The sequence below is a fragment of the Oncorhynchus nerka genome, linkage group LG22 (genome assembly GCF_034236695.1).
Source record: "Oncorhynchus nerka isolate Pitt River linkage group LG22, Oner_Uvic_2.0, whole genome shotgun sequence".
Lineage (NCBI taxonomy): Eukaryota > Metazoa > Chordata > Actinopteri > Salmoniformes > Salmonidae > Oncorhynchus > Oncorhynchus nerka.
Genome location: NC_088417.1, coordinates 96,988,692 through 97,002,493, shown reverse-complemented (window position 1 = coordinate 97,002,493; position 13,802 = coordinate 96,988,692). Strand labels below are relative to the sequence as shown.

Below are 13,802 nucleotides of genomic sequence, written 5' to 3'. Positions count from 1 at the left end.
AGCCCTATTTTGAGATGTGAGGTATCATGATCTCTTTTAATAATGGTAGGAATGGAGGTCTTTATCTTAGTGAGATTGCTAAGGCGAACACCACCATGTATAGTTTTGCCCAACCTAGGTCGAGGCACAGACACGGTCTCAATAGGGATAGCTGAGCTGACTACACTGACTGTGCTAGTGGCAGACTCCAATATGCTGGCAGGCTGGCTAACAGCCTGATGCCTGGCCTGCACCCTATTTCATGGCCTGCCCCCACCTGTACTCCCTGTTCACACAACAGTAGAAAGCCAGATTACTAGACAACCTACAGGGAGGAGGTGAACTTAGTCACTGTCACTAGTTGGCTACCGCTCGGTTACTCAACCCTGCACCTTAGAAGCTGCTGCCGTATGTACATAGACATGGAATCACTGGTTACTCAACCCTGCACCTTAGAGGCTGCTGCCCTATGTATATAGACATGGAATCACTGGTTACTTTAATGTTTACATACTGTTTTACTCATTTTATATTCTAGTCAAGGCCATCCTATTCAACTATTGCTATTATCTATACTATTCTATCCTACATATTCTACAGATACACTAAATATTCTATCCACATACTGACCATGTCTTTACATCACATATACATACATATATAAACAGTACCAGTCAAAAGTTGACACTTCTACTCATTCAAGGGTTTTCCCTTATTTTTACTATTTTCTAGATTGTATAATGATAGTGAAGACATCAAAACTATGAAATAACACAGTAACCAGAAAACCAGCCCATCTGTAAATAGCCCACCCAACTACCTCATCCCCATAGTGTTATATTTTTTGCTCCTTCGCACTCCAGTATCTCTACTTGCACATTCATCTTCTGCACATCTATCACTCCAGTGTTAATTGCTAAATTGTAATTATTTCACCACTATGGCCTATTATTTTGCCTTACCTCCCTAATTACATTTGTACACACTGTATATAGATTTTTCTATTGTGGTATAAACTGTACGTCTGTTTATCCGATGTGTAACTCTGTTGTTGTTTGTGTCGCACTGCTTTGCTTTATCTTGGCCAGGTCGCAGTTGTAAATGAGAACTTGTTCTCAACTAGCCTACCTGGTTAAATAAAGGTGGGAAAAAAAGTGTAATAAATATCTATACACCAGACTTTTAAATTGCTCGTACTAATATTTATATATTTCTTAATTCCAGACTGCTTTGTGATGTCATAGTCATAGGGAATGGACTGCATTGTGATGTCATAGTCATAGGGAATGGACTGCATTGTGATGTCATAGTCATAGGGAATGGACTGCATTGTGATGTCATAGTCATAGGGAATGGACTGCATTGTGATGTCATAGTCATAGGGAATGGAGTGCATTGTGATGTCATAGTCATACACATTTACATTTACATTTAAGTCATTTAGCAGACGCTCTTATCCAGAGCGACTTACAAATTGGTGCTTTCACCTTATGACATCCAGTGGAACAGCCACTTTACAATAGTACACCGGGCCAGCTGGTAATCACAGGTCTTGCCCCTGCACACCAACCTGAGGCACACTTGCTGCAGCCGGAGTGACAGCAGTCGCAGCAACTTTCTTTCTGAAAACTGGTGCATGCAGTTGGAGTAATTGCAAAATCCAGTTTTGCAGGATTCACAAGGATCCCTTTTCCAATTCTTGATCTCCCTTTATCCGAATGGACCGCAGTAGTTCGGCAGGGTCTCAGCGGTGTGTTGTCAGCTTTCATTCTTGATCTGTGTGTATTGTTGTGAATTGTTAGATATTACACCCACAATAACATCTGCTAAATATGTGTATGTTAATCAAATTTGATTTAAACTAGGCCAATGGGCACTAGGTCACTGAACTTCCGTTTTGAAAGTCACTGAAAACCTTTTGATCACACCAGCTGTGGCAATAGCTCTGCTTGACCACTGGACTATGGACAGACTTCTCAGTGCAATGAACGCTGAACCCTCTACGTCCCAGTCATGGGGGAGGGTTATTAGCTCACAGAACGTGACTGCAGCACATTAAAAAAAGTCTGTCCTTGGTTGCAACACTCACTGAGTTCCAAACTGCCTCGAAGCAACATCAGCACAATAATTGTTGGGAGTTTCATGAAATGGGTTTCCATGGCCGAGCAGTTGCACACAAGCCTAACATCACCATTTTTTATTTTACCTTTAACTAGGCAAGTCAGTTAACAATTTGTTATTTACAATGACAGCCTAAGAACAGTGGGTTAACTGGCTTGTTCAAGGGCAGAACGACACATTCGTACCTTTTACCAGTGTGATTCAATCTTGCAACCTTTCGGTTACTAGGCCAACGCTCTAACCACTAGGCTAGAGTGGTGTAACGCTTGCCGCCATTGGACTCTGAAGTAGTAGAAACGCGGTCTCTGGCGTGATGAAATCACACTTCACCATCTGGCTGTCAGATGGAAAATGTGGGTTTGGCGGATGCTCAATCGAACACTACCTGCCCCAATGCATAGCACCAACAAAAGTTAAGGAAGAGTTAATGGTCTGGGGGGTTCGTGCTTGGCTTAGTTCCAGTGAAGGAAAATCCTAATGCGTCAGCATTCAATGACTCTAGACAATTCTGTGCTTCCAACAACAGTTTGGGGAAGGCCCTTTCCTGTTTCAACATGACAATGCCCTCGTGCACAAAGCGAGGTCCAAACAGAAATGGTTTGTTGAGATTGGTGTGGAAGAACTTGACTGGTCTGCAGAGTCCTGACCTCAACCACATCAGGATGATGTAGAACAGACTGCGAGCCAGGTCTTAAATAAAAAAATGTCCAACAGTGCCCGACCTCACTAATGTGCTTGTATGGAAACAAGTCACAGCAATGTGCCAACATCTAGTGGAAAGCCTTGCCTGAAGAGTAGAGGCTGTTATAACAGCAAAGCAGGGGGGCAACCAGACCAATGAGCAGGATTTTGAAAGGAGACAGTCAACACACAAAAAAGTATATAATTAGGCAATAAAGCCCAAGGGGATGTCGAATGTTGGCCAATATAACTTGACCCCCCAGTCACTAATTTCTACTATGAACTTCCCAAAGTAAGTTTGCGTCATACTCTAGGTGTATTGTCTGATATTGGCAGAGGTGGCTTTTCAGCTGTGTATAACATCCAAGACCCAAACCACACAGTTTATAATGGCCTCAAATCCATTGTAACAGGCTTTGGGATGAGTCTGGAAATACTTTGGGATGCCTACAATAAGAATGAGTCTAGGAAGGACTGCATTCCAGGAGAATATGTTTATTGGGTAATAAGACAGAACACTACTTAAGCTAAATATAACAGAGGTACGTTAACCACATTGCAATCATAAGACATTTTATTATTAAAAGATTAGAACCAAGACGCCATCAATTGTGCTAAAATAAAATCTAAGTAAACCAAACCAAAGTGAATAAACATGTCAAAAACATTCATGAACACTGATAAATGTATTATCAAAAAGGTTAAGGGACCTGGTGAAGCTATATACAAATATAATTCAAGAAAGCTAAGATCTGATGTAGAGATATGACATTTAAAATTCCAGCATCACAGTATTTGCATAATAACAATTCACTGACCTATATCGGTTGACGGTTACGAGTACACTTCTATTTCTGGTAAATATAAACAGCCCATTTCACAATCACAAAAAGACAGCCTGAGTAACTGCAGTAAAACATGTAAAATACTTGGATAACACTTATTGCAGTGATTATTGCTATACTGCCACAGCACAAATAATGCTGGTGTCGAAGCCCAACGTAGTACAGAGCTGCTCTAGTCAAAGTAGTGAATCATCATCCTACATTGGACAATATCCAAGCGCCATACTAAATTGACATTCATCCAACTCTACCTTTGCATTACGCCATTGACTTAAGACGTGTCCACTTGATTAATAGTTGTGTTGCTATAATGCAGTACATAAAAGGACCAGAGAGAGCCCTGATTACACTTTTGGTAAAGTATCTACACTCAATTACTTCCCTGTGAAAAGGATCAGGGTATGGAATATGTTGGAAACTGCTTTTTAAAATGCAAAGAGAAAAAAAAAAAAAGTGAATTAGTGCACAGGGTGAAGGGTAAGAAATTGGGACGCAACCAAGTCCTCTATGATCGACCCCTTGCGCCAGTCAGTCCTCTTCCTATGCAAGAGCCACACACTGCTAACACCACTTAGAATAGATTACTAGTACACTTCTTAGAATGCTACGAAAGAGAATGACCACTAGTGCCATCCACTTCTCCTCCCACTGGTTGCTCACTCAGAGGATGCCCCACCACCTGTTGAGGTTCACCACGCCGCCGCCATGACCCGTTTCCAGGTGTCTATTCTCACTCTCCTCCCAGCGTTGGATTTCTCCATTCTCCACCAGAACGAACTTCCACTCCACCAGTTTCTCCGCAGGGAGGGCGACCCAGCTGGCCCAGAACCCGTCCTGGCCCCTCTCCAGCGGAACAAAGTCCTTCCAGCTCCCCAGCTCCGGTTGGTTCCCAGTCACAGCCAGTTCCTGCCGAGGAGACAGGGTGTGATAGTGGATACAGAACCTCACCTGTACTGCATGGGGTTCGTTAGGAAACACAGCTGCCATTTTATTCTCCTGCAGGTCTCCATCTAGTGATACAGGTGTGGTTTCAGCTTCTTTGACCTTTGATGTGGGCGTTTCAGTGATTGTTGAATCGTCTGCATTGTGCTGCGTTTCTGTGGGATGATGATGCTCCGCCTCGGCAGAGCAGTCGGAAGAGTGGCTTATCCTCACCCGGGTAGTGTCAGCGTTACCCTCTGCATCTGTGACACTTACAGTCATCCATTCATTGTAGTCCATAGTGGCTTCCATGATGTTTATTTCAACTTCCTGACAACTGCTCTCTACCCGTGTGTCCATGCTCTTATCAACCCCCTCTCCCTTCCGCTCAGAAATCACATGGGTGTCTCGAGCTTCCGTCGGCTCCCTGCTTAACCCTTCCATTGCGTTGTCACGAAGAACACAGTCTCTGTTGGGATCAGTGCAGAGACTGTCTGGCTGTTGGTCAAACAGTTCCTGGGGGTTGCTCGTCATCCTCGCTGTAGGGTCAATCCCTGTTGTATTCCAGCTTTGAGCCGGTTGTCGAGCGTTTTCACGGTCATGGAGATCGTCTCTTTTCGCCACCCATGCATTTGCCACGTCACAATATTCGAAACCTGCTGAACGATCGTCCACTTGCGGGAAGTGACTGTAGAGATCCTCAACCATCGCTTCCATGTCATCCTCCATGGTTCTAGACTTCTCATAGTCCGCCACATGGCTGGTCATCATGACAGCGCCTGGGCATTTCCCTTCCTGGATCTCCGTAACAGACAGTTGGTCAGGTTCTTGTAGACCAGAGTCAGTCAACATGTCAGGGAGAGTTTCATTGACTTGTGGAGCTTCCTGAGAGTTGTTGGCAAAGGTAAGTGGATGGCTAGCCACAGACTCCTCGGTGCGCTGACAATCATTCCTCAGTTCAACTTCCTTCAAACCCTCCTCTACCGGGTTATACAAGTCTGTAGCCTTCGTCTGTCCAGATTGACTGTTTATGTCACTGAGGGAATGGTGACTGGTAGCCTGTTCCTCCTCATCCAGGGTATTGTCAGTCCGAGACCGTGTGTCATCCTGACACGAACCTCCGCAGACCTGACATAGGCCTTCATAATGATGACATAAGCCTCTGTGGTCTTCAGGTGGAGAGCAGAGGTGAAACTCAGCATAAGGACCGTCGCTCTTCTTGTCCGTTCTTCTCCGTCTAAGGGTTTGTAGATCGTCATTGGTTGTTGGGATACCCTCAATGGGTTCTACATCCTCAACGATTGTTGGAATCCGTACCATGGGCTCCCTCTTCCATCCCTCGCCATCCCAGCTCTCCAGTGCCTCTGGAAACACCTCGGTCTCCTCTAGAATAGAAGCAGATGCAAAATGAGTGATCAGTCTACATCCTCACATTCTAAAAACACCCATCGAATTAGGAATACAATGACAGGAACCTTCAGGACAGTATTTAAAACATTTATTTTTATAAAGTCAGCCGTTTTGGTAAGGGAGTTGGTCAACATTTACATTTAACATTTAGCAGACGCTCTTATCCAGAGCGACTTACAAATTCTGGATGTATATAAAAATAACAAATTATTCAAACGTTGAACTCAATTGTTATGCATGAACGGTTATGATAACTGACTAGTTAATGCTAAGTACTAACCAACTGGAGACTAACCACCGATGTAGACCATTTGTCTTGCGCAAGGATTTAATGACGGAAACAAAACCTACGAAAAATGTAAAATGTTGGTTGTGAATTTCTTAAACTGCTGCATTGTCCAATTGGAATTAATATCATTCTAGTGGTGTCCTATTATATGAACATACTAGAATATAATTAATAAATTAATATGATACTAACATTGTACTATTATATTAACATTATACTTTGTATTTCTGTTCCTAGGCCGTCATTGAAAATAAGAATTTGTTCTTAACTGACTTGCTTAGTTAAATAAAGGTAACAAAATAAAAAATACATTTAATGTTATAATATTATACTCATTTATATGATTTACTCATCCGGGGTGAGGATAGTAGCCTAGTGGTTAGAGCGTTGGACTAGTAACCGGAAGGTTGCAAGTTCAAATCCCCGAGCTGACAAGGTACGAATCTGTCGTTCTGCCCCTGAACAGGCAGTTAACCCACTGTTCCCCGATAGGCCGTCATTGAAAATAAGAATTTGTTCTTAAATGACTTGCCTGGTTAAATAAATCAACCATGGTCAGCCAGTGCTGTGATAAGATCACGTCGAACAACAAAGTCAAAGATTATGTGCACTGTGTAGTAAGAGAACCAACCAGTGAGGAATGATCATTTTCAAAAACAACATTCCGTTCAAACAAGGCCATCAAACCAGTCATAGTGGATGAAAAAAATCAGATAAGACTTAGACAAGTTGTAAATGCAACAAGTACTTTATTGTATCTATACTGAACAAAAACTATTTCAGATTTGAAAGTGTTAGTTCTTAAGGAACTAAAATAAATGCATTAGGCCCTAATCTACAAAATGCACATGCCTGGGAATACAGATAGGCATCGGTTGGTCACAGATGCCTTTAATAAAAAAACAAAAAATAAATGTTTTAAAGGGACGTGGATCAGAAAACGAGTCAATATCTGGTGTAACCCACATGCAGGGAGACATCTCCTTCACAGAGTGGATCAGGCTGTTGATTGTGGCATGTGGAATGTTGTGGGATGTTAGTGGTAACTGGAACACGCTGTCGTAAACGTTGATCCAGAGCATCCCAAACATGCTCAATGGGTGACATGTCTGGTGAGTATGCAGGCCATGGAACTAGGATAGTCCGCTTCCAGGAATTGTGTACAGATCCTTGCGACATGGGGCCGTGCGTTATCATACTGAAACCCGACGGCGGTGGATGAGCGGCACGACAACAGGCCTCAGGCTCTCGTCACAGTATCTCCGCATTCAAAAAAATTGAAGTGTGTTGGTTGTCCATAGCTTATGCCTGCCCATACCATAACCCCCAGCATGGGGCACTGTTCACAACGCCCGGTTGGACGTACTGCCATATTCTCCAAAATGACGTTGGAGGCTTATGGTAGAGAAATTAACATGAAGTTCTAGCAACAGCTCTGGTGTACATTACTGCAGTTACCATGCCAACCGCACACGCCCTCAAATCTTGAGACATGTGGCATTTCAGAGTGGCCTTTTGTCCAACACAAGGCTTATGTGTGTAATGATCATGTTGTAATGACTTGTTGATATGCCACACCTGGTCAGCTGGATGGATTATCTTGGCAAAGGAGATATTATAACTAAAACATGGATGTACACAAATGTGCGCAAAATTGAATTAAGCTCTCTGAGAAAATCATATATCAGCTCATGAAACCAACACTTTACATTTTGAGTTTATATTTCAGTGTAATAACTCAGCTTCCAAGAGACGTTTATGGTCTGAGAGATTGCCACCAATAGATTATACTGCAGAAAAGTGGTATTAAACAAACTATAATTATAAGACAATTTTAGGCTGACAATTCTATTACACTTCTGATATGTAACATGCCTTTGTTTATAGCACCTGTCCAGGGATATTCACAAGTCAAAGCCTGGAGGGCCACAGTACCGCTGGTTTTCTATTCTAACCGGTGTCCCAGGTCTGAATTAGTCCCATTATAAACGCTATTAAGAAAGACAGAAATGAAACTGTCTACACGGGATTTGAATAACCCCGACCACGCCTCTGCCATTCACTCCAATTAGACTGGTTTGGAGCATGCGTCGATATAGCTGCGACCTAAAATACAATCTATTCTAGTAGAACGGGATAATTCTAAACTCAGCAAAAGAAACGTCCCTTTTTCAGGACCCCATCTTGCTAAGATAATTAATAAAAATCCAACTTCACAAATCTTCATTGTAAAGGGTTTAAACACAGTTTCCCATGCTTTTTCAATTAACCATAAACAATTAATGAACATGCACCTGTGGAACGGTCGTTAAGACACTAACAGCTTACAGACGGTAGGCAATTAAGGGCACAGTTATGAAAACTTAGGACACTAAAGAGGCCTTTCTACTGACTCTGAAAAACACAGAAAGATCCCCAGGGTCCCTGCTCATCTGCGTGAACATGCCTTATGCATGCTGCAAAGAGGCATGAGGACTACAGATGTGGCCAGGGCAATAAATTGCAATGTCCGTAGTGTGAGACGCCGACGGACAGCTGATCGTCCTCGCAGTGGCAGACCACGTGTAGCACCTGCACAGGATTGGTGCATCCGAACATCACACCTGCAGGACAGGTACAGGATGGCAACAACTGCCGAGTTACACCAGGAACGCATAATCCCGCATTCAGTGCTCAGACTGTCCGCAATAGGCTGGACTGAGGGCTTGAAGGCCTGTTGTAAGGCAGGTCCTCAGACATCACAGGCAACAACGTCGCCTATGGGCACAAACCCACCGTCGCTGGACCAGACAGGACTGGCAAAAGTGCTCTTCACTGACGAGTCGCGGTTGCGTCTCAGCAGGGTAATGGTCGGATTCGCGTTTATCGTCGAAGTAGTGAGCGTTACACCGAGGCCTGTACTCTGGAGCGGGATAGATTTAGAGGTGGAGGGTCTGTCATGGTCTGGGGCGGTGTGTCACATCATCGGACTGAGTTTGTCATTGCAGGCAATTCCAACACTGTGCTTTACAGGAAGACATCTTCCTCCCTCATGTGGTACCCTTCCTGCAGGCTCATCCTGACATGACCTTCCAGCATGACAACTCCACCAGCCATACTGCTCATTCTGTGTGTGATTTCCTGCAAGACAGGGCTGTCAGTGTTCTGCCATGGCCAGAGAAGAGCCTGGATCTCAATCCCATTGAGCACATCTGGGACCTGTTGGATCGGAGGGTGAGGGCTTGGGCCATTCCCCCCAGAAATGTCAGGAAACTTGCAGGTGCCTTGGTGGAAGAGTGGGGTAACATCTCACAACAAGAACTGACAAATCTGTCCATGAGGAGATGCACTGCAGTACTTAATGCAGCTGGTGGCCACACCAGATACTGACTTACTTTTGACCCCCCCTTTGTTCAGGGACACATTATTCCATTTCTGTTAGTCACAGGTCTGTGGAAGTTCAGTTTGTGCCTCAGTTGTTGAATCTTGTAATGTTCATACAAATATTTACACATGTTAAGTTTCCTGAAAATAAAACGCAGTTGACAGTAAGAGGTTGGTTTTTTTTTTGTTGCTGAGTTTAGTTGGGGGTCATTCTGGTGGCTAAACAGAGTCTTACACCCTAGTTTCCACTTCACCAACAAAAACAGTTAAATGAAAGTTTAAATATAATCTCTAGGAAAACTACTTGCCAGTCGTCGGGTAAAACGTGTCCATCGCTGTCAAATATACGTTGGAATCCAACTTGTCCACACCACACTCCTGCTGTGTTAGGCAATGGAATGACATTAGGAGGAGACTCCTGCGGCGCGTGGTCTACGACGTAATCTAGCACGAGCGACACAGCAAAAGGGTAAATCTATTTGAATTCAAATCACTGTTAGACAGCACCCCTTTCGACTTTTAGCAAAAACCTTCTGTATGTATTTGCCCGTTTTAGAAGTGCTCAGGAAGTGACTTTGGACCTGAATGCTCAAACAGTCATGGGATAAAAAAGGGGGCTCAAAGTTGACCTAACGTTTTGCATACCCCACCATACCATGAGTCACTGCCCACTTCATGTATGAAAAGTTGTTTAAATCAAAAGGGAGTCAAGTGATTGAATTCATATGGATTTACTCAGGAATGCAGTGTGGCTCAGACAAAATTTGGGAGTCAGACTTGTCTCTTGCTTTCAAATAAACATTTGACAGCCGATAGTGTTGAGATTATAGATATGAATTTGTTGACAGGAAAAACTAATTTACAGTTTAGGCAGACACTAATTCAGGGTTGTTTCGTTTGCCAGCCACCAGAACCACCCGCAACACTCAGCCGATTATGTTTTCCATTGATGAAGTCTCATGTCTATGTTGCTTTCCCAACCACAGTTGCTCAAAGACCCAACGCTTTGGTCAGGTCCAATAAGTTGTGATTTATACAAATATTTATGGATGGTTTTGTTCAAATCAAAAAACAGGTGCTGTCAAAGTGTGAATAAATTCAAATATATTTATTCCCCCAATTGAATGATCAAATTGATTTCAAGTGGACTATGTAGCCTATAATGTATTTGTCTTCATCCAATCTTGGTTATTTATTTGAAGCATATTTTTTAATCCTTTGATTGTGTAACAATTGCAGACACTGGCAACTTTGTATTTGTAGTCTACTTCAGAACGAAGTTATCTGCAGTCAGAGACCGAAATCTTGATACCGTTTAAAGTGAAGCAGAACGGCAAAAAAAAACGTACTCAATTAGCTGTTCACAAGTCGCCCGAGGAAAATCGGTAACTAAGCGTTTAAGTGCAACATTATTAAAGATGGTTTGGGGAAACAGCGTGGAGATTTAACGATACGCCTACAGTCTAACGATGATCTTTGCCTTAAAGATGCTGTCGGGAATCCGGGACCTGGTCAGTTTGCCAAATATTTAAAATGTATCCTACACTTTATTTTATTTAACTAGGCAAGTAGGTTATGAACAAATTCTTATTTTCAATCACGGCCTGCCTTGTCAAAATCTGTCATTCTGCCCCTGAACCTTGTCAGCTCGGGGATTCGATTTTTGCAACCGTTCGGTTACTAGTCCAACGCTCCAACCACTAGGCTACCTGCTGGTTACTAACTAGTCCAACGCTCCAACCACTAGGCTACCTGCTGGTTACTAACTAGTCCAACGCTCCAACCACTAGGCTACCTGCTGGTTACTAACTAGTCCAACGCTCTAACCACTAGGCTACCTGCTGGTTACTAACTAGTCCAACGCTCCAACCACTAGGCTACCTGCTGGTTACTAACTAGTCCAACGCTCTAACCACTAGGCTACCTGCTGGTTACTAACTAGTCCAACGCTCTAACCACTAGGCTACCTGCTGGTTACTAACTAGTCCAACGCTCTAACCACTAGGCTACCTGCTGGTTACTAACTAGTCCAACGCTCTAACCACTAGGCTACCTGCTGGTTACTAACTAGTCCAACGCTCTAACCACTAGGCTACCTGCTGGTTACTAACTAGTCCAATGCTCTAACCACTAGGCTACCTGCTGGTTACTAACTAGTCCAACCAACCACTAGGCTACCTGCTGGTTACTAACTAGTCCAACGCTCTAACCACTAGGCTACCTGCTGGTTACTAACTAGTCCAATGCTCTAACCACTAGGCTACCTGCGGCCAAAAGTTTGGTATAGAGATGCGTTTTTATACATTTTATTAATGACATGGTACAACCTTTGGTAGGTAGGCTGCTGGCAGGCTTCGGCACAACGAAGTAAATATTTTTGATTCTGATGGGGTACAATATTTGATATTTTTTATAAACAAAAAAGGTTTAGTTCACCCAGACTATACATTGGTTTAGGGTCAATGGACAGGGTAAAACATTACTTAATGCTTTGGCTTAGTTTCCCGGACACCGTTTCCACATGCTAACATTGTAGAATTTGTAGAGAATTATTAACACATACACACCTAACAATCCCATGTGGCACAAAGTCCATTCACGGTATGACCATTAGCATTTCCCCCCCACATGTCCAGTCCAAATCATCCAAAAGTATCTGAAATTGATTGAAGCTCAGTCACTTACAGATAAATTGTACATGATGCGAAAAATACTAATAACCAAACACAACATTAAATGGGATTTGTGCCACAAATGCTAAAAGTGCCAGGGACACTGAAGCAAAGCGTGGACTGTTATCATATCGTGTCCATGGACTCCTTACAAGGTAGTCTAGCGGTTAGAGCGTTGGGCCAGTAACCGAAAAGGTTGCTAGATACAATGTCCAAGCTGACAGGGTAAAAAAATAAATGAATCTATCGTCGTTCTCCCCCTGAACAAGGACGTCATTGTGAATAAGAATGTTTAACTGACTTACCTGGTTAAATAAAATGACTAAAAAGTAAAAAATGTAATTTGGGTGAACCATCCCGTTAGTTCAGTCTCATGCGCACTCAGTTGAAGGAGACCTGCGCACACGTGTGTTTGTAGGCATGGCTGTAGCAGGAATCTATAGCATCATGGAGGGTCTTTCAAATAACATACCGCAAAACAGAACGAGCAAGATAATCTTACTATACGAATGGTTGCTTATTTGTCTTAATTCAAATCATGACCGATCAGAAAATGGGAACACAAATAAAATGTTGATTTACCTGTTGACTCGACACAAGAGAGGGGTGCTTCTTCGGTTGTAGTCTCCTTTCCGTCCTTTTCAGTTTCATCTTCAACCTTTCTTCTCGGACCTTTCAGTGTCTGTATAGATCTGTATATGATCAGTGTAGCCCATACAGACATCATGGCAATAATAGCGAGAACCACTGCAATCATCCAATCACTCATACAATACAACGCAGTTAAATCCCCAGCACGGTTTTCAAACGCGACGGTTTTACTTTTCTTGATAGTCATTTCTGAAGCTTCGGTCATCGATAGGAGAGAGCCAGGTACAAGCAACGTGATCGCATATAAACACGCGTGTGTGTTCTTCTCCACTCGCGTTCCAAATGACCTCTTATTGCGGCACAAACACATCTCAGATCTGCAATCAGGTGAGCCCGCTGACAATTGGCTGATTCGAATCATGGGCTGCGTTTACACAGACGGACAAATTCTGATATTTTTTTGTTTTTGTTGAGTAATTTGACTTTTGACCAATAAGATTAGCTCTGAAAAATATCTGACGTAAAAAGATCTAATGTGATTTGTCAAAATACCAATTAGTGGGGGGGAAAAAATATCAGAACTGGGCTGACTGTGTAAACGCAGCCTAGGGTAGGGTTTCCCAAACTGGGTCCTGGGCGTTGATCAAGGGAGGCAATCCAATCAAAATATTGCACATTTCTTTCGCTCAAGCACCTCCTCAATTAGCCTGTATTTTAAACCAAAATGATACAACATAAATCAATCAATCAAACAACAACACAATTAATTGCAGACAGACACACCTTGAAAATAGTTCAAACAATATTTTAATGATTGTGTGTTGCATTGGTCATGTTGTATGGAAATTGATGCTTTGTGATATAAATTGATGCCTTTTTTTGTATTATAGTGGACCTGCTCACACGTATGTAAATATGCATTATTAGTGT

At 42.8% G+C, this 13,802-nt stretch overlaps 1 protein-coding gene across 2 annotated transcripts; it reads right to left on the bottom strand.

The window, feature by feature from the left end:
- Nucleotides 1–3,260: 3,260 nt before the first annotated feature.
- On the bottom strand, nucleotides 3,261–13,384 carry stbd1 (starch binding domain 1). Of its 2 annotated transcripts, none has more exons than XM_029651904.2 (2): nucleotides 12,864–13,384; nucleotides 3,261–5,932 (listed from the first exon to the last, which is right to left on the bottom strand). In XM_029651904.2, exons 1-2 carry the CDS (start codon nucleotides 13,291–13,293, stop codon nucleotides 4,287–4,289), a joined length of 2,076 nt encoding a protein of 691 aa, XP_029507764.1. In that variant the 5' UTR covers nucleotides 13,294–13,384; the 3' UTR covers nucleotides 3,261–4,286. The 2 variants fall into 2 exon arrangements, with proteins under 2 accessions (XP_029507764.1, XP_064863700.1); XM_065007628.1 differs by lacking the exon at nucleotides 12,864–13,384 and adding an exon at nucleotides 12,587–12,663.
- Between the last annotated feature and the right edge of the window lie 418 nt (nucleotides 13,385–13,802).

Coding starts and splice junctions, on each gene's coding strand:
- stbd1 (XM_029651904.2), bottom strand. CDS start 13,293: ATGATTCGAATCAGCCAATTGTCAGCGGGCTCACCTGATTGCAGATCT. Junction 5,933..12,863: donor CTCTTGTGTCGAGTCAACAG/GTAAATCAACAT, acceptor CTTCTATTCTAG/AGGAGACCGAGGTGTTTCCA.